Source organism: Rasamsonia emersonii, assembly GCF_000968595.1.
Source record: "Rasamsonia emersonii CBS 393.64 chromosome Unknown ctg1118621760005, whole genome shotgun sequence".
Taxonomy (NCBI): domain Eukaryota; kingdom Fungi; phylum Ascomycota; class Eurotiomycetes; order Eurotiales; family Trichocomaceae; genus Rasamsonia; species Rasamsonia emersonii.
In genome coordinates, this window is record NW_013563282.1 from 79,816 (window position 1) to 100,090 (window position 20,275).

The following is a 20,275-nucleotide window of genomic DNA, read 5'->3' on the forward strand; positions in this document are numbered from 1 at the left end:
TCGCTCTCTTCCTCCACAACTCCCTTGCCTTTATAGGCGCTTTTATACAGTTCCATCCTCCACATAGTTTCCCAATCTTCATCTCATGCTTTCCAATGCCCCTTGAAAAGGCCCTGAGTCTACTACGCTTGTTGCCCGGTGCGAGCCAGGCCTTTCAAGGTGGATGAAGATTGGAACTTAACCCTAAGTAGCTGGTCGGTTTGAGTCTCACGGTAATGGTTGTCGAATATCTGACTAGCCGTTTCAGTCCTTGCGGATTGGAACGGTCAAAAGTATTCGATGTCCAGAGCCTGTCACAGGGCATTGAAGAAGGTTTACCATGCGTCTTCAAGTCCCAAAAGGGACACGCGTCGGTTTATCGAAGCTGGACAGTACGCCTTGGTCACAACAGGATGTTTGGTTCATGCATGCAAGTCGGGGAGCCGCTTGGGAGAGAGTAGGTGGAACATGCCAGGTGCCTCTATTTGAAGGGGTCGCCTTTGGGAGATTTCGACGCCAGCCTCTCGCCAGGGGTGTGAAGGCAGACGTGGTTTCGTTGAACGCAACAATTACTGCCGTTACGACAGTTTGCCCACAAACAGTCAGCAGGTCTCAATTGCGATGGGGGATCCACTCGTCGGAATCAGCTGCCACTTACCTTCGCACCCAGGCGCCGGCCAAGTGTGTGGTTGTAGCGAGGTCCCCAACATCTCAATTGAAGACCCTGACTCCCTTGACTGGTATTCCCAGTGTATGCCCGTAAGGTTTTGGCTTGTTGTCTGTTCCGGTCGCAACCATCTGTTTTCACTACATGGCCGCCCTCCCGCGCATGTTCCCAACTTCCGGAAGACTGGGACTTCTGTCCCTACTCTCGAACCCAACCTCTCGATGGATGCATTTTTTTTTGCGATGCAAGCTTGCTGGCCAACTTCAAGTCAAGGCAACCGCCACCGACTTGAACCTCGTTGCGAGGATCCTGACCAACCGTGTTAACCATCTCTTTGTAAGTTCAGCTTACAAATAGATTGATGGGCGCCGACATTGGTGTCATGGGATTTTCCATCGTCACCACGTTGAAACAATGAAGCGGTTTTTGAGGATGTTTTTTTGTCCGCTTCTCATCTTGCCCTCCTGCGCATCACTGATCGTTAGGAGAGGAAACAAAAACTAGTCTCTGAGGATGCTGTATTACACACAAGGGAGGCGTATTCCCAGCTGTGGGGTCTGGAGGCTGGAGAGCTGAACTGGGCACTACCGAAGTCGCTGCAGCACTGTAAGACTTGGGAGATGGAAAAACAAGGCAAGGATGTGCGACTGGGAATGTGGAAGGATTTGATGCACGTTCTGTCTACGGAAACCAAGCATGATGAGGTTTGTGGTTGGACTCGGGGGTCGATTCTCTTGCCCGTTGCCATCTCCCAGCCATCAACTACCTTCCTGTCTGACTCATGTTGAACGTGTGCGCTATTCTATCGCAACCCATGATACTGTCTTGGAGAGATTGGCTCGTCTTTATCGGAGTTTGTCAGTGTGTCCTCCGCCATTAGGCTCCACCATCTTCACGGATCCGTCGCACCATTCATTGGCTCCCATGACAGGGTTCATATTTGATTCAAACTGAATCTGGTTGTCAGATTGCCGGAAAGGGACCTCTCTCGGGTGAGGATCAAAGCTTAGGCTTGTCTGGACTGGTCTATCTGCTTCCTGTTCTTTTTGGTCAAAGATGATCACCCCGCTTGGAAAGGTTGTCTGGTCGGCGGTTCGGGATGGTGCAGGAAACAGAGGATTCGCTCAAACTCTTCCACGCTGAAGGCGATGTCTCAATTCTTCGAGGGGGTTCGCTATAGGGTGCGTATACTTCGATAATGCGAAAGACAATGAGAGGTGTGATGTCTGGCTAGATGAGATCGGTGGAGAAATCGCCGTTCCCTTCGTGGGAACGGCCCAATTTTTTTTATAAGTGCCCCCTTTCATATTTTTTTTTTCGAAAGCATGGCTAACTACCGTCGCAGGTCGACTCAGCTGGCCTGCTGCGATCCGAGTTCACGATGGGCGTGGAAATGCTTAGTTGCTTTAATACGGTGTGATAAGTCCGACATGTTGATGTCGTCAGCTGCGGGGATGACAGGCGCAACCTTTTCTAAGATAAAAAAAATTAGATCTGGAAGTATGGGCATGGGATTTGTATTCGGTCGGATTAAGACAAAGTTGTGACCGGTGTTATTATCTGTGAACCCATTTTTGGAGTGTGCATATTGTACCTACCTGCCTGGGTCGTGGCCGAGCAAGTGCCTTCCTCGAGACCGAATGGTGGTCCTTCCTAATATGCTTCACATCCACATGCCTTCCTCATGGAAACTGTCTCCCTCACCATGTGATGTACTGTACAGTATATCTGTCGATTCCGTCGACATTGTATAAATTGTTCTTCGGAATATTCGTGCCATTCACCACACTCATTCCACCTCGAGATTAAGGATACCGCAGTCATTCTTCTCACTCCATTTTATAACGCCTATAGCCATCTGAAATCAATCAGTATGTCTCTGCTTCTCATTCTTCTGTCACCTTTCACCCTCGCAGCCGTTCTCTCTCCATCTGGTGAAGGCCTTCGTTCCCATTCCTTAGAGTTGCGACCTCCCAACGACTCGAGTCCACAAGGTCCTTCAATCTACAAGGGTCCGCCATTGAATGTTAGCTCTCTGGGAGATAAACACCGGCACGTCACGATTCTGTCAGCCCATATAGACCCTGCTCTTGGACCGCGTTGCGGCCCCGGACTGGGCAATTGTCAAGATGGCCTTTGCTGCTCACCTGCAGGTATTTTCCTCTCAATTATTCCTGACAAGTCGCCTCTGATGCTAAATTTCTGTTAGGATTCTGTGGTTCTACGGGTGACCATTGTCGCTCACCGGACTGTCAGCTCGATTATGGCAGCTGCGATGCCAGCAAAACTCCACAAGGCCTGTCGACCGCAGATATACCCCGGCCTCAGATTGGCGCAGTACCATACGGTCAAAAGATCTATTCGTGTACTGTTCCCAAAACTATTGCCCTGACCTTCGATGATGGCCCCAACATTTACACCAGTGCCCTTCTTGATACCCTGGATTCGTTCAATGCAAAGGCAACTTTCTTTATTTCCGGTGTGAATTCTGGAAAGGGCCAAATCGACGATTTTACTTTGCCATGGGGTACATTGATCCAGCGTATGCACCGCAGCGGTCATCAAATAGCAAGCCATACCTGGTCCCATCAAGACTTGAGCAGGATTTCTCCATCGCAACGTCGGGACCAGATCCTCAAGAATGAGGCTGCTATTCGGAACATACTCGGGGGTGTTCCGACATACATACGTCCTCCTTATTCAAGCTGCACCACCGAATCAGGCTGCATGGACGACATGAATCGATTTGGATACCATGTGACGTACTTCAATCTAGACACGGATGACTACAACAATGATCACCCTCTCTACATCCAGCGATCCAAAGATATCTTCGACAGGGCCATGTCGATGCAAAATCCTCCCGGCCGACCATTTCTGTTAATTGCACATGATGTACATGAGCAGACCGTACACAATCTCACTGCTCACATTCTTCGAAAGACTTACGATGCAGGTTATCGTGCCGTTACGGTCGGTGAATGCTTGGATGATCCAAGAGATTTCTGGTATCGCTGGGACTACAGGCGCTAGGATCTCAATCTCAGAAACTGAAATTCCTCTACTAGTGCAGCTCGACCAGTGCTAATGCCCGGACCATGATTCCGGTATGAGATGCAACCGCACCCCTGGAGTTGAGAGTCAGTGGATTTTTTGATTTGGGAGCTTCTGTCTTTCGGTGGAAACAAGTAGCCTGACTGTCGTTGTCGCTCATTATGGGTTATTTTATTATGATTAATGACTGGGATAGAGTGCAGCTTGGAATTTTCCATTGCTGGAGCTTATTCGGTTTTTTTTTCTTGTTTTTCCTGGCTGAGCTTTCATGGCTTTATTATTGTCTTCGGAGTATAGAAATAGACAGCGCCTTCCTTTCCTTCTCTGAAGCAGTCGAAATACACCACCTTTCCAGACTACTAAAAAGAAACTATAAATAAAGAACCGGGAAGGTAAACGGTAAAATATACATATGTAATAGCAAAAAGGGTTGGTCCTTTTTTGACCGACATCAAGGACAAGAGCCCGAGTGCAAAGTTCCGATCCCCCTTTTTTAGAGCAACGACTTTTCTCAAGTTTCAGACATGACATGTGCAGTGTATGTAGTGCATTATCATTACCATCATCATTGCCATCAAATCCAGTAAAATCAATCAAATCAGGTTAAGCGATCTTCTTCAGGGCCGGGACACACACGCAGTCTTTGTTCCCATCGTCCACGGCTGATTATCTCATTAATAACTTACTCACAAACCCACTCTCAATTAATTGCTTTTTCCTCACTTTTACTTCCTCACCACTTTGAGAAGAGGCGCGATTCGCGCTTTGCGACTCAGACCCACTCGGAAAGGGACCTTGCTCGTTCTGGCGATTGGGCTATGCTTGTCTGGTCCTTTGGTGGTGGCGGCAGCAGATCCCGGAGCGTTACTCGGCGTCTTCTCCGGTGATGCTTCGTCATTGTTCAGCTGCTTCGTCGTTGTCATCTTCTTTGGGGTCTCGAGGAGAGGGTCCGGTGAAGTAGCTGTGCTGGATTTGTGGGGTGATGATTGTATCGTGTTGTTATTGTTGGTGGTATTGGTGTTGGTGTTATCATCGCCGCCGTGACCGTCTTCTTGTCTGTCACCGACAATGACGACTTCGGGACTCTCAATGCGATGGTTCAGTTTTGGTTTCTTATCCTCGTTCTTTATCGGACTGGGGAGGTTTGAAATGTCTTGCAGCACGTTCTTCGGGGCATGCTTGACGTTCTGTTCGTTGGCTTCCTGCGCTGGTTCTACCCCGCTGGGTAACTCCGTCGTGATAGGCTCTTGGTTCGTCTTCTTTCTCTTGCGTCCACGCTTTTTAGGCTCAGGGCCGGATGCCTCGGTTGACGGCAAACTTGCTGAATCGCCCGGCCTGGCATTCTGCTCTTCTCTGGTGGCAGTCGCATTCTCTCCTGCATCCTTTTCAGCTGCGTGTCCGTCTAGCTCGATAGGATTAGACTCTAAGCCCTCCTCTTTGCTCGTTTTATTGACTGGCCGGTCCTCAATCCACAGCACGTCAGCTTCGACGTCCGATTCGTAAGATTTGCTCAGCACAGCGGACGTCGTTTTGCCCCGTTTTATCTTCTTTTTCTTGACCTTTTCTGGCTCTTCTGTCGTATTTAATACGGAATAATCCTCTAAAGGTGTTGCTCGAGAGCGGCTTGGTCGAGGTTTATACATTTCCGCTGGGAGGCCTGGGTCCAGGTCATCAGGACTAGAACGAGGCGGGACGTCGGAACGCTCGTTTGAACCAAGCTGGTTGCTGCCTTCTCCGTCATGATTCAAGACGTTGTTCTCACTTATCAAATCTTGATGACAATTGCCTTGGTTTGCACTGGCAGTGGTAGTCTCATTTGCTGAGCACCCCTCTGCATCACCTGGATCTGCATCGTTACCTTTGTTGGGTACGTCCACCTTTCTTGGCCGGCCCGGTCGGCGCTTAGTGGGTTGTCCGTCTGAATTAGCAGCACTGTCAGGGATCTCCTTTAGATGCGCTTCAGTTCCCTCATTAACAGCCTGCTTCTTCGGACGACCTCGTTTCCTTTTGGTTATAGTTATTTCCGCCTCCGTTGAAGAATGATGCTCATCTTGAACAGCTGATGAGGATTTTTGTGACGAATTCCTATCCGGCAGATCACTCTTCGATCGCTTCTGATGGGATGAAGCAAGTGAAGAGAAAGGTTCCGTAGGAGGAGGCGAATCATAAAAGGGCTGCAAAGACTTGGACCGACCGGGTGTAAGACGCAAGGTCTCCGTTCCCTCGTCTGCTGGATGACTGGTCTGAGTAGTATTTTCTTTTGGTGGGAAAGATGCAAAGTAATTATAAGAAGTAGCTGCTTCCGAACTGTCGCAAGTTTTTGCAGCGCTATCTTGCATTGCATATGACGTTGTAGTGTCATCCTGTGCCATGACGTCGGTGTCGATCGTCGTATCATGGCATTTCAATTTCTTAGTCGGCGGAAGTTCAAAGCCCGTTGTCTCTGGAGTCGCAGCCACAGGAGTGTACTGCATGTCTGTTGAATAAAGACTGCCAGGTTCTTCTCTCTGGCTACGACGATGCTGGCTCACTAGTGCAGCTGTGTTGTTTCAATATCAGCGTCCAATTTGGCCATAGATCTGCCAATCTGCTTTTCAAATCATCTTCGTAATACTAACCGACTGAGGCGCTTCCATTCTCGGATGGTATCCACCTCTCCTCTCTTCTCTGTTGGGATGAAGAGGGCCCCTGGTCCCCGATAACCGAGGATTCAGACTGTAGGAAGCGATCAAAGTCAACCTGGGGTAGTTCAGAATTGGGATCAGGAGCCTGGAAGAGTTCTCTTCCACCAGAAGAACAACTAACGTTCACATCGTGGCCTTTGTCCTCTGGCGCATCCTCCTGCGAGGACGGGTCCTGCAAGGGATCAATAGACGTCGCAATGTCTGAGCCCGCATCTTCCTCATCATCAGAATCCAGAATTATGCGCTGGAAAGACATGGCTGGCAACAATGAGGATGTGCAATTGCGTTGATGTGGGTTGACTGATCTCCACCTGCGCATTGCGCCGCAACTCCTATTGAACGCGTGCCGACGCCAGAGACACGCGCGTGCACGTGATGATAAGAGATAGATATCTTATCACTAGCAATCTTGACCATATTGTCTTTAATCCATGGTCATGAAATGGCTAAATCCAGTCCTACTCTTACAGCAGCTGGAGAAGCAAAGAAAATCAAGATGAGCGAGAAGAAGACAAAAAAAAATCGGATGGTGAAAAAGTTCACACCCCCAGCTTTTTATGCTGATTAATGGATGCCAGGAAAACCCCTCCTACCCAATCTGGCAGGCAGGGATTCTACTCATGACAGCACGCTTTGAACCTGGGATCCCCAACAGTAACAAGAGGAGGATTCCGAAAGGGAGAGATGAGAGATATGTTGCTTGAGGGGAGTTATGGATGTTGTGGCACTCGTATCGCATTGTTACTACATCATATCACATTACTGTCATAGATATAGATAGCTTTGTCAATTTACAGGAGTCATCAAACGTTGTTTCACTTAAATTTCCATCATAAACAAATCATACTATTCAGTTTTCTGGGGCCGCATGACCCCGCGGCCAAAGAATTCGCTGATAAGGCCAAATCGATCTCTGCTGCGATGCAGTTCGCTATTGAAGAGATCGTGCTGGTCCGCCGATTCCACCTGTCGTTTTCGTATTGCCTTGATCGTGGCATGCTGTGGCGCACATACAGGGCATTCCGCATCCTCATCAGTTCTGTCCAGACATCGCTGATGGAAAGAGTGCTTGCAAAGAAAGTGGACGACTGGTAACTCCAAACTTCCTCCACAGGACATGCAGCGACGCGCCTGGAATACTACTGGCTTTGTGCCCAATTCCTCAATCTCCTTCTTCTTGCTCTCTGTTTCACTGCTGTAACTGGATATCAAACGACGGTTCTGCGAGCAAAGTCAATTATCTGCCGCCTAACTGGCCAAGGGCTAATGATACGTACCGTGGAAATCTCCTTGCGTTCCCTCTCAATGTTATCGCTCAGATATTTCTTTATCATACCCATTGTCACAACCGCATTATTGCTCAGCGCTTGAATGACTTGTAATGGTGCCATTAGTCCGTCTTCGTCAATTTTTCGCAAGACAGCATTCAGTTCGTCCCCCGCTTCTTCCAGAATTTTCGGGCTGGAAGTGAAGTACGCTAGAGCATCGATGTATAATTGCGGCTCTTCTGGTCCATACTTTCTCAGTGCCTTAATCACACCCTGAGTGTCCTTCGCCGCGGTGTAGGAACGGAATATGTCGGAGCGCAGGCCTTCTTGCTCCCTGACGAGTGTTGTTCCCTCCCGGAAGTTGGACAGGTCTGAGAGTAGGAGAACATTGGACGTTGAGATAGGTATCTGTCGATTGTGTCAGATCCATGATATTCTCCGAGATCGAGGTAACCCTTACATCTTTGCCTTCTATCAATTTCTTGGCTTTGTTTTCCCACTCTTGTCTCTCGCTTGCATCTTTCTTTCTTTTCGCAGTATCCAGGTACATCTCAAAAAGAGTAGTGTAGAGGTCAATTTTGTCCTCCTTTTTCAATGACTCCTGTTTAATGAGAGCTTCTAGAAAAGTGATGAACTCGTCTGGATGGTCGACGAACGCGGAAAAGGCAGTTCTTGGTTTAGGAATTTCATAAGTTGGAGTTACGTCAAGGCTTTTCTCCTCTGAAGTCACTTGAGCTTCAGAAGGCTGTGCTTTTGTCCCACCTGTACCCACGTAAGGCAAGGGCAGCAGAGCTGCCAGGTTCTGAACGGCGCTTCCCGACTGCGTCTCGGTCTTCACAGGAAGCTCCGCTTCCTTCTTCGGCCGGTACCTACCGGTATAGTAATCTATGAATAACTGCGTTGTCTCACGTGGACAATGTCCTAGCAAGACACGAGCATACTTCATCAGATTTGGATAGGCCTTGTTCCACATCAGCTCCCAATTCCAGATGGATAGCAACAGTTTCTACGAACCACTTCGGCGTCAAGCCTCCAAATATATTGCAACGCCTCTGCATATTTTTGCGAATCTTCAATCAGGATGTCCACGACCATGTCATGTTCACCGTGCTTGGTGGCGAGGTAGGCAGCCTGCTCAAAATATCCGCCTTGACGACACATCGCTATGGCTGTTTCGAGATCGAATTTCAGCTCGCCAGGAGCTTTGATGAAGGAGTCCAGCTTGCTCGTGTCTTTCAACTTCGCATAACAATTCAACAGCAAGGTAGTATGATCTGCGGTCGCTCTTTCATGATCATGTAACTCCTCTAAGTATTCGATGAGGTTATGTATCCGTTGTGTGTCCAGGAACTTCCCTCAATGTCAATATGTAGGATTCGGTCAACATAGGGAGATAAGAGAAATTCTGACCTTCCGAATAACTTGAGAGGGCTCAGTGTTATCGATTGCTCGAAGGTATTGTTGCATTGCAGTATCATAGTCCCCTTTTTGATATAAGTAATCACCATATTTGCGGAAAATCACGTTTTGTTGCAGAGTATCAACGCCGGCTTTCTGGGCGAGATTGATGGCAAGAATGTAAAGATTCCTCTGGTACAAAATCTCGAGTTTCTGCTGAAGGCTTTTCTCGTGATAGCGATAAATCTGCAAAAATATAAGCCAAAGTACTTTTCAAAATAGGATCATGGTATGTACCTTCCCATCAATGGTAATGAGAAATAGGTCCCCCCATATCGTGAATACGCTCTTTGCAGGAGAGACAAGGACCTCCGAATGGGCTATAAACTTCAAATCCGTATCGAGCAGCGTGAAAGTCGAGGTATTGAAGATATCATCAACCTGACTCACGCCAAGCCTCCGCAAGGAATCTGACTTCGAAGTTTTCGGTGGGCACACCAAGGCAACATAACCTCTGAAAAGATTAAGCGAGGACTTGGGGCTGTCAAAAGCATAACTGGGCCCACGTCCACGGGGTCCATAGGTGTGGATAGCATCCTCCCTAGCAATCAGAATGTCTCCCGTCTCCTTTTCCAAGGCCATACAGCCAAGTCCGCAGCCGGCGTCTTCCAACACTCGTGCAGGTTGTCCCTGGCCCCGTCCAGCGATTGTCAATGTGAGGATTCGATTGGTAGTAGCGATGTACAAAATCGTCGTGTGACCCCTTTGCGTTTCCAGCCCCGTAATAGGCTCCTCAGACTCAAAGACAATACGTTGTCTCGCACCACGGTCATTGATTAAATCGCCCCGGATGATGGCGACGGAGCCATTCGCGAACCCTACAGCAAGCTGGGACAGATCATCTAGAGCTGCAAAAGCAGACACCTTCGATAATCAGCATGTATGGCACTATCCACAGAGGGCGCGATATACTAACTGGAAATGGTCTCCTGCCGTTCTGCACAGATAACGTCGAAAGACAGCGCGGTGCCCCGGTTTTCTTCCCGATCTCGTCAAGCGCCCAGACCTTGAGGACGGGCTCGTTCGGTAGATCCTCCGCGATTGTAACTAGAAGCGATGTGCCCTCAACCTGCTTCATATGCCTGATGGAACCCGCATCGTGGGCCTTGAACGAGCGGACAACCTTAAAGGATGACGACACGATATGGACGACTCCATCATTGGTGCCAAGGAAGAGGTTATCGGAGCCGGTGCAAAGGCAAGCAACGTCATCCTAGAATGGAAATATGTCAGTAGGACAGTCGAAGTCACAAAAGGCGTCAGGCTGGAGGCAGAAGCGTACGTTGAACACCGAGGAGCTCTCCTCTGGAAGCTTGACTTGCGAGACTTCAAAGAAGTTGAATGTTTTCCACTGTTTCACTATGTGAGTCGAAATCTATGACGACAGACACAGAGATGTCGTACCGAAGTCAGAGCCATTTGCCTTGAACCCGCGCCATGAGCAGCAATGATATGCGCGGGGGTTGAAGATGGGTTGTCGCAGAGCTCCAGGCGGAGTGGAAACAGTGTTGGATGGAGCTCCGCGTGGCGCTAGGCAGTTGTCCCACCCGTGCTTATCTGACGTACCCAACCAGTCTGCCGGGAGGTTAAACATCAGCACACTCATGAAAGTTTTAATTAAAACGAACGTGGTCTATATATACATTTGTTTTCCTATCTTTCTTTTATTTAGTGAATTGATCAAAAATGCCAAGAGACATGAACAATGCTTCATCCTAAGTCAACTGAAGCCTTCATCAATGTTCAACCAAGATGCGAGCTTCATGAATAGTAATACAATGGAGCCATGAAGTGTTGCAAAGGCATCAATTCTGTGATTTTACTAATCGAATACTAAAGTTAAATTTGTACTATTGCTTTATTATGAAGGTATCTATACTACTGCAATTCTGGTATATGTACAGAATGAAGCCCGTTTAATACAACCCAACATGTTGCCTATCACATTAGGCGCTAAAGATAGATAGAGCAGATTGATGACCGGCATCAAAAACCAGAAAAACCACCCACAATCGCAACCGTACTGTTGTAGGCCTAGGTGAGGGTATCAACACTCACTGCCGCCCTCTGAGTCTGTGTAGAGGAAGACTGGGCGCTTTGACCACTGCAACGCCTCAATTCTTTTTCAACTTCCCAGCTTTGCTGGAGCCAGCTCCCTGCGTCTTGGATCACCTGATTTATATTAAATGAATCCATTCCACCAAGCAATCCCTGGCCATCCTGTTGTTCTGTTGTAGGCGTTGAGCCAGATAATGTCAACTGGAGGGCATGAGATGACCCCTGTACTGAGTTCTCGGTCTCTACCTGGTCGAACCCGGTAGCTGCAATTTGTGACGCTTCCACGTTTTTGCCAGGGATCGCATGGGCTGGTGCATCTTGCTGCTGAAGACCACCATCTGAAGAAGATGAGACACTTCGAGGCGGAGACGACGACAGCGCAAAGCATGTCTTCTTTCGTCGCTTAAGGCTTGATAGAGTCTTTGTAAGACCAGATCCTGGTTCCATCCAAGGTTCAGACTTCTTGGATGTGCTGAAGGTAAATGGTGTAACTGCATCAATCATGGCCTGGGTATTCAGTGCTTGGAATCTCTCAGTTCTAGCTGTCATTGGAACATTGTCACTGTGTCGCTCCGGTGTTGTGTTAATGTGAGAGAACGGTGTGATCCTGTTGGCAGTGGACTGGTGGTCTGGATGACTAGCAGCAGACTTGGGTTGAATTCCGCATTTTGGTGTTGTAAGATCATCTTGAAAAGATTTTTGCGCAAGCAGTAAGGCTGCCTGTGTGGAAATCTGTGCATCGTCATCTTCCCGGTCATTCTGCGTACCTCGCTCACCATGCAGCTCAGTTGAATGCAGCGAAATCATACGATCAGACAGTCCTTGATTTCCTGGCACTACTTGAGCCGATGGGATTTGTTCACTTCCTGTTGAGTTCGAAGCAAGATTCCTCGATCCGGAAGGTTCTGCACCTGGCCCAATGCTTGCTCGCAGTCGGGTAGAATCTGGTCTACGACCATGGTCATTAGGACATATCGAGTCGTGCTTTTGGTTTGAAGAACCGCGTGCAGAGCTTGGAAGCTCCTTGGCCTCCTGAACACTTATCTCTCTTTGAGGCCCAGTCATACCAGACACATCTCCATCTGCAGCCCGCGTCCACTTTGATGGGCTCGAGGAAAACTCCTCAGGTTGAACAGGATTCTTGGGTCGACGATACCTAAACTCTGGAAGGTGCGAGGACGGCGGAACAATGTACACCGAGGATCGTCTAGATCGATTCTCGGCAGGATCTGCTACAGCATGTTGTAGAGCGGGAGCAATAGATTTTCCCTGGGGTCGAGAGGCATCAGCCTCATCCACGATTGGGGGCTGAACTGCACCACGAGCGTCTCGTTGCGGCGAGAGTCCTGAGGCGTGCGATGCATTCGAGGAATCACGTGGGGAAGGTTTCCTCTTAGCACCACATAAATCTGCGGGCCATGAGGGAATATTTCGAGAGGAAGTTGGAGAAGTCGCTGTTTGAGAACTTTTCTTTGCAATCTCCTTGACTCTATCACGGCGGCCTGCATAGAGAGGAGTAGGAGATTTTGGTGGATCTACATCACGAACATTGATGGTCATGTTAGATTTTCTCAGCCAATCACTTTTGAATGTTCTATCAGAAGAATTTGGTCCTGATTCTGTCGATGCCGTGGTGTTTTCGATCCAAGGTAGCGATCTTCTTTGCTTTTTCCGAGCGTTGGATGAAGCCCCTGAAGCTACGGAAGCCTCACGCGGATTTGAGACTTCTGAACCCCCGTGGTTATCTGTTTCTGGTCCTGGGAAGACAGTGCTTCTCTTCCTAACTATTTCTCCGGGCTGGTTGCCTCTCCCCATGGTTGCTGAAGGCTCTTCGGTACAGCGTTTCTTGACATCGGTTTCTGGTATCACCCGTCCTTCCACAGGAGCTGTCTTTGCGCAAGAATTGATCTTCTTGAGATTGCTTAGCGAATCCCGCCATTGCTTCCTCTGCTTCTTCCACGGATTGACCCAGCCATCGTCGAATGGACCCCTGAGCGAAGCGGAAGCAATGAAGAGTGGCTTTCCTTGCAGGTAGGACTCGCCCAGCTTCTCGATCCTCCTCCGCTTCGCAGCACGGGTCGACTCGTCCAGTTCATCGTCCGATCCAAGCACGTCATCTATATCGGAATCATTGGTCGACAGCTCTTCGAGGATAAGAGGCGAAGTCGGTCGGCGGAGGGGCATCGGGGCTGGTGGGAACAGTCGTAAACGTTGGTTTTTCTTGTTGCTTGTGCTGCTGCAGTAAGTCCCTGCATAGGAGCAGCAGAAACAACAGGAAATCCAGAGAAAGCGGCATGCATCTCTGCCAGAGCGTAGGCAGAGCAACAGTTGTTCAAGAAACCTGCTTGGACAGTGAGGTTGTGGCTCTTTGTCCCAACAAGGCTGCAGCTCCTGGGCCACTGGGCCACGCGAAACCACTTAACGCGTGAGATCCAGCTCTGCCCAGGCAACGCGTCTGCTGACGTAATCGGCGCTACTGGCCCGGGCCAATCATGCGGGAGTTGACATGCATTGCGGGGAGCGAGTTTCTCCGGCGCCCGCTCAGCCCGATTCGGCAAGTAGTTGTCACCTGCGCCGGAGGTCCACTGTGGCCCGTCGCCCACGGACCAGAATTGCCTCCCGCTTGGGCCGCAGGGCGGTGACACCCGATAAGACAGGACAATTCATCCATCAAGGGCGCTTTTATACACACCATATTATTGCTAGTGAGCGCACATTCAAGATACTCTTCTTCCTTCCATTGCATCACCCTTAGGGTGCATCTCTTATCGCCTGTCTTTATCATGATCTATTCAACTAAACTCTTGCACATTGTGCTTCATGGATAGCAATCTTCGCGTTTTACCGCAGGACGCGCCGAGAACTTGTCGGGTACAACCGCAAATCAAAACAATACCGTGTTGAACCGCCACAATGAGCAAGGAGCCATGGCTCGACTCACTCCCAGATGACTGGGTGTCGCAGCCACCACAGACACCTTCTCCGACTTCGCGCCCATCACCATCCCTCCCCACGGCTCCTGTCACCCAGTCGGCGCGCAAATGTATTGGATGTTATCACCGAAGTCGGATACCCCGTCCAGAGCCATCACCACGTATTAAAGCGAAAAGCACTCCGAAAGGAACCAAACAGGCGCAAGCCAAAAAAGCTGGGAATGACACCCCCAGTCCGCGTGCCTCTCCGCGATTAAATAATAGTCCAGCCAAAGGCGCGCCGAAAGGGGCTGCTAAGCCGGGAACGCCGTCTGGGAAGAAACCGTCGTCCACGCCATTGAAGAATATGGTATCGGCTCGGTCGAGTTCCAATGTCTCAAATCATACAGAAGAGCAAGGTACAGTTCAGGTGCGGCCCGTGAAAGGGGATGCAAAAGGCACGCCGGAATGGAAGCGCCGGCTTATACGCGGGCAAATGGCTCCGGATGAACGGTGCGACTTGTTTGCTCCGCTTGGTCTGGAGAGCATTTTCAAGCCTCCTCCAGCAGGATCCGAGCCCGGAGCGCAGGGATCATTTGCTAATTCAGGTCCGACCGATGATGTCAGGCGCACAAATGAGGAACCTAGCGACAATCAAAACAAACGGGATAAAAGCACGTGCTTGGCAAAAAACAAAGACCTCGAGGGAAAGGATTCGAGCACCTCAACACAAGATAAAGAACAAGATAAGGAGAACCGAGAACATCCCCCCGGATCGAACGAGAGCGGTTCTGTATCAAAACCTAACAACACTGATGCCTCACAACTCTCAACTTACGGCTTAGACGGAGTCTCAGATATGGATATCCGAATGAGGTCGGCAAGTGGGCGGGAAGAAATTCGTAATGAAGGAATAACGCCTATTTTGCTGTCAAGAACCAACACAGCAAACTGTCGAACAACCTCAGGTGTACTCAAATCAGCGCTAAAACAACTAAACGGCAAGCTCGAGAACTTGTCCCAAAACGCCGCCGACAGGCCAGCTTCAGAAACTGGAGGCGGAGAAGATAACACCCAGCCGGAGGATCTCCTTGACGTGACCAGCCAGTCTCTGCCAGCGGATCTGTCAACGGGAACACAAGAATTTATAAAAACGAAGCCGTTTGTGAATTTTCGCCGTGGGGGTTACGACGATGGCTCTTTCCACATGCGACGGCTGAGCCCGTCATCCTTCCCATCGCAAGCCCTATCATCTTCTCCACTAACCGACTCGAAAATTCGAAGTTCACCACCACCATACGACGCACCCAGTACTCAAGATCGTCAACCCAACTCTCCCGGCGGATCCCAGTTACCTGCCGTCACTCTGTCGCCACCCTGGGATTCTGGGCCCGATAGACCAGACTCCCACAAGATGAATTCCTCAGGCAGTCCCCTGAAACTATTTGGGAACCACGACACATTCACAAACAACAAGTTACTTCGACGAATGAGTCAATTTGAGGAGACTTTTGAAGGTGTCTCTGAGGAGGACGAGCCGGTCTCTCCCTCTTTAGGAGTGAGACGGAAAAGGGCAAATCGTAGTCTTCCAAATCTGAGGCGCAGATTGACCAATGATCAATCATCTCAAAAGACTACGCGTCCAGAGTCACAAGATGCGGCTGATCCACACATGAACCGCTTTGGAAGTGGTCAGCTGGATAATTTCGACTTCGAAAATGAGACTTCGCCCCGCATTGACGTCCCGCGACGTTCATTTGAGGACCAAAGGCCACTCGCTGGTTTGCAATCCCGATCTTTTTCACGAGACTCCCGAAGAGAAAATCTCCGGAAGGCGAAAAGCCTCGATTCAATTCCCGAGAGAAGACGGTTTCTACGAGATCGGCAGCGAATTGCCTCGCGGAGACTTGGGGCCAGTCAACCGGCACCTGTCACAACTTCGCCACGCCCGGATAATAGTGAAATCAAGGGCGTACTTCATACCCCAGGTAGGAGTTCGATTCCTAAGCGACGTCGAATCCTGCAGAAAGCGAGTGAACAACTTGATGATCATCAACGGGAAATGGATATGCTCGCCGGATCCATGAGAGGGTTGTCATTGCTTCAAGTGAGCCTGGAGCGCCAGGGCATCAATTATGACACACAGAGTGGTGTAGACTTCTCGCAGCCGACTCGGCGATCAAGATCCCCGACTCCAAGTCAAATGGGAGCCATCAGGGACCAAACTTCATCGAAACATGCCCAATCAAAGCGTAGCGACAAATCAAATGGAGTTGATACTGTCCCGGAAGCTCGGAAACGCTCCCTCACTACGCAGGACTTTTTAGATGAGGCTACCAAGATCATGAGTATGATCCGCGCGAAGGGCAAATACAAGAGCGGCTTGGCGAGTGTGGAGGAATCAGACATGGCAAGTGTCACCAACGCAGATGAGACCTATACCGAGGAGTCCAGCCGGGAGAATCTTTCACGTCCTCCGAGTCGTGATGGTGTGGATATGCGAAAGTTAAGAGAGCCTCAGCAACTGGATCCGCGTATTGCCAGTCATCTTCGAAAATTTGAAGACAAAGATGATACGGAGCTTCTCATGGGCGCCTCTGTCATGTCTTTGCATCTCGATAAGGAACAGAAAGCGAGGACCAACAAGAAAGAGGGTGGTGATGAAATTGAAAGCAGCCCTCCAAACACTCGAATTCGAAATAATACCCGCATACAACGCAAGCGGAAGCATTCCCAGTCAGATGATGACCAACCTAACCACGAAGATCTCTTGACCGTGAAGACTAGTAGCCCCAATGGACATCCGATCCCAACAGCCTCATCGAACAGTTCCAACGCTAAAGGTGTTATTCCGTCTGATATGGTATCACACCTGATTCCCGAACAGGTCAATGGGATGGTCTACGACCGTTCGACTCATACGTGGGTTAAAAAGAAGGCCGGCGGATCAATGAACGGATCAAGAGACGACAGTGACGATGATCCATTTGGCAGTATTCCGGACCTCAGCGTAGATGAATTAGAGGAGATGATGAGGGTCCAAGAGTTGGTCTCTTCTAATGGGAAGGGCAGTCAGCGTCCTGCGGGACAAGGGGCTAGGGTCTCAAACACACGGTCCAATCTCGATCACCCAGAGAGCCAACCCCTTGATGCTCGGCCCAGGACACGAGATGGAGCTCCCTCCGTTCCGGATTCGAGCTCCGTACAGTCTAAATTGACACGCTTCACCTCAAGTGGCCCCAGGCCGGAAACTAGGGCTACCTCCTGGGGTTCTGAAGATTTGACAGGGAATGATAAGCATAATTCGGATGATGCTGACAGGAACCAGCGCCTCAAGGACATCGAACATGAGATTAAGCTTCATGAGGGCCGTACACATACCCTTCCGCGACGACCTGAAGGCTCAGCGCGTCAGCCGCGAGTTGTTACCATCAGTTTCTCTTCTCCTCTGGTGTCGCACGTTGCGTATCCTGAGGATGATGGGGAAGTGAATGAACAAAAGTCCCGGCCCTCTCAAGGGAGATCCTCTGGCCCTGAAGGAAATTCCCAAGCCATTCCAAATCCAGCAGGATGCCGGCGCACATCACTTGATGGAAAGCCTTTTGTTGGTCGCTCGATATCTCGGATAGATGAGCAAAATGAAGAGACGTCTGACGAGCTGAGTCTGGTTCGCCGAGACACACCCACTCCTCTCTCGAATGGCGTTCAGAAGTCGGTGATTTATCCGTCATCTGCTGGTCATGATACCAGTTACAGTTTCCATCTCAGTCCGCTGCCCGATTTTACTGTCAACCAGATTGACGACCCTCTGCAACTGGAAGTCAGCTATATCGCCCAACGCACTCATCCTTCCTCGTTGCGTCAGGTGCATGGAACGTTCGCTCTTGCTGCAGAGGATTTGGTAAAGCATATTACTGATGCGGAGCCGTATGAGCCGTATTGGGAGCATCTTCGGCGACTGAATCTCCGGGGAAAGGGTCTTATCACTCTACACAAGCTGAACGATTTCTGTCCTCGCCTTGAGGAACTGGATGTCTCAGAGAACGAACTTGGCCAGCTCAGCGGTGCTCCGTCTACGCTGCGCAATTTGTCCATCCAACAAAATTGCATCTCAAATCTGACAGCGTGGGGCCACTTGGTTAACCTTCAATATTTGGACGTTTCGGGCAATCAACTCGAGTCGTTGGATGGTTTCTCTGGATTGATTCACTTGCGGGAACTGCGAGCAAACAATAACAAGATTCGAAACATCGACGGCATTCTCGACCTGAATGGGCTCTTGCGTTTGGAGCTGAGGCACAATGCGCTGACAATGGTGGACTTTGAAGGAGCCGAACTGTAAGTCGTTACCGAAGTTTTATCAGTGGTACATTTACTGAACACCTTTTTGATACAGTACACGTCTACGCGAAATCGACCTCAGCCATAATGAGCTGAGCGCCGTTCGAAATATAGACTTTCTTCCGGCTCTTGAGTCCCTTGATCTCAATACGAATCAGGTCGGGGAACTTCATTCCTCAATGCCGATGCGCAATATACGGTTTTTGAGACTCTCGAACAACCGCCTCCGCTCATTCGATGCCGCCATCTTTCCCGGTCTGACATTGCTCTATCTCGACAGGAATTACCTGTCAACGGTCAATGGATTGGAGAAATGCAGCCACCTTGAGGTGTTGTCTCTTCGAGAGCAAATGTCTCTGCAATCCAATGAACCCGCATCCATCCTTGATATCGATATCAGTGTTATAAAGGATATCCGCAAGTTATTTTTATCTTCTAATCGCCTATCGGAGCGAGTCCTGTCGCCTTCGGCCCCTGCTTTAAGTTTACAGTTGCTTGACGTAGCGTCTTGCGGCCTCAGGTGCCTTCCCGCTCACTTTGGGGCGAGCTTTCCGAACCTCCGAGTTCTCAACCTCAACTTCAATGCTCTGACGGAGCTGAGGGAGATAGCAGGAATGAACGGATTGGACCGCTTGACAGTGGTGGGAAACCGGATCAGCAGGCTGAGAACGCTCTGTCAAGTCGTAGGCAGGCTTGGCAGAACAGGAAGATATGACCACAGTTCTCTTCGAACTATTGACCTACGGGGCAATCCCTTACCGTTGGATTCTACCCCCCAGCGGTCTCGGGAAGTGGGCGGAACGAAAGCAACGCGAAGACGTTGGAATTCACGCGGAAACAGGCCGATGGGCAAAAAGGACAGGATGAGGGTCGGCACACGGCCCTTGCTACGTTTGGGCGCTGCGCCGATATTGCACTGCCCGAACTGGCGAACGAAATGAGCAAGATCGATTCTGAGCCGGAGGTGGAGATCGACGATCCATACACTATTCCTCCGGCGGATGCGGAGGCCGATCGAAAGTATCGAGCCCGCTTGGATGAATCGACGAAGGTGAGACGCATGGTGCTGGAGCTAATGCTTTATGCTGGATCTGGCGGGGCAGTCAAGGTTCTTGATGGGTTAGAACTGCGGCCGATCTTGGAGGAAGAGAAGGCGGAAATGGACCGGGTCTGGAACAGACTGGAGGATCTGGGCGTTTTCAAGAGGAAGTAAGGGGTTTTCCGTTAATGGGCGTTGTGCTTTGGACGTTTGGTTTTCTTTTCGGTTGCTCTTCAATGCATGGGCGGGTAAATTGGGTTCTCTTGGATTAGTCTCTGTTTGCTGGCCATGGAGCCAGGACTTGTATACGATATGTGATTTAGTATAGCATTCGGCCGGTGTTAGGGTGGGCCATGGAATGGGATTGAGGACCAAGGTTGTCCTTAGCTTTAAGATTTTCCTGGTTTGAATAATATTGGATGATCTTCCAAGTTCTTTTCACTTTTTGCCTTTATGTGGTGATGCAGCTTTTTTTAAAAAAAACAATAATAATAATAATGTAGGTTTTTGTTATTTACCTAGGATTCAAAGAAGTTTTTTTTTTCACTGGAAACTTGATTGATGGTATTGTTGGATTGGGTGTGAGTTATATATATTTTGTCTACCTGGTACTAAAGACAGACCCCTGCCCATCCACAATCATGGCGCATTGCTACCATTCATCATCGAGGTGAGCATTCAGCAATTAATAGTATCAGATTAAATAATGCAGGCAACCCAGAAGAATCTAGCCAGATAGGAAAGCACCTGATCATTGCAGACAATTGAGTCGAATCGGTTGTCGGCCAGAGGAAGGAGAAGGCCATAATAACTGT

General features: G+C 49.5%; 5 protein-coding genes across 5 annotated transcripts; 3 read left to right on the forward strand and 2 right to left on the reverse strand.

The window, feature by feature from the left end:
• Window positions 1–790: 790 nt before the first annotated feature.
• T310_1898 (uncharacterized protein) lies at window positions 791–2,066 on the forward strand (the record flags this gene model as incomplete). Its single annotated transcript, XM_013475244.1, has 5 exons — window positions 791–982; window positions 1,132–1,350; window positions 1,480–1,507; window positions 1,703–1,827; window positions 1,992–2,066. 5 exons carry the CDS (start codon window positions 791–793, stop codon window positions 2,064–2,066), a joined length of 639 nt encoding a protein of 212 aa, XP_013330698.1.
• A 453-nt stretch (window positions 2,067–2,519) lies between these two features.
• On the forward strand, window positions 2,520–3,679 carry T310_1899 (Chitin deacetylase; the record flags this gene model as incomplete). Its single annotated transcript, XM_013475245.1, has 2 exons — window positions 2,520–2,799; window positions 2,856–3,679. The coding sequence occupies 2 exons, from the start codon at window positions 2,520–2,522 to the stop codon at window positions 3,677–3,679; spliced, it is 1,104 nt and encodes a 367-aa protein (XP_013330699.1).
• A 746-nt stretch (window positions 3,680–4,425) lies between these two features.
• Window positions 4,426–6,640, reverse strand: T310_1900 (uncharacterized protein; the record flags this gene model as incomplete). Its single annotated transcript, XM_013475246.1, has 2 exons — window positions 4,426–6,239; window positions 6,319–6,640. The coding sequence occupies 2 exons, from the start codon at window positions 6,638–6,640 to the stop codon at window positions 4,426–4,428; spliced, it is 2,136 nt and encodes a 711-aa protein (XP_013330700.1).
• Window positions 6,641–7,230: 590 nt separating this feature from the next.
• On the reverse strand, window positions 7,231–13,352 carry T310_1901 (Vacuolar protein sorting protein (VPS11); the record flags this gene model as incomplete). Its single annotated transcript, XM_013475247.1, has 10 exons — window positions 7,231–7,605; window positions 7,662–8,060; window positions 8,113–8,658; window positions 8,745–9,002; window positions 9,063–9,296; window positions 9,348–9,974; window positions 10,027–10,323; window positions 10,393–10,469; window positions 10,515–10,743; window positions 11,169–13,352. The coding sequence occupies 10 exons, from the start codon at window positions 13,350–13,352 to the stop codon at window positions 7,231–7,233; spliced, it is 5,226 nt and encodes a 1,741-aa protein (XP_013330701.1).
• Window positions 13,353–14,081: 729 nt separating this feature from the next.
• Window positions 14,082–19,634, forward strand: T310_1902 (Conserved leucine-rich repeat protein; the record flags this gene model as incomplete). Its single annotated transcript, XM_013475248.1, has 3 exons — window positions 14,082–18,418; window positions 18,477–19,062; window positions 19,263–19,634. The coding sequence occupies 3 exons, from the start codon at window positions 14,082–14,084 to the stop codon at window positions 19,632–19,634; spliced, it is 5,295 nt and encodes a 1,764-aa protein (XP_013330702.1).
• Window positions 19,635–20,275: the final 641 nt, after the last annotated feature.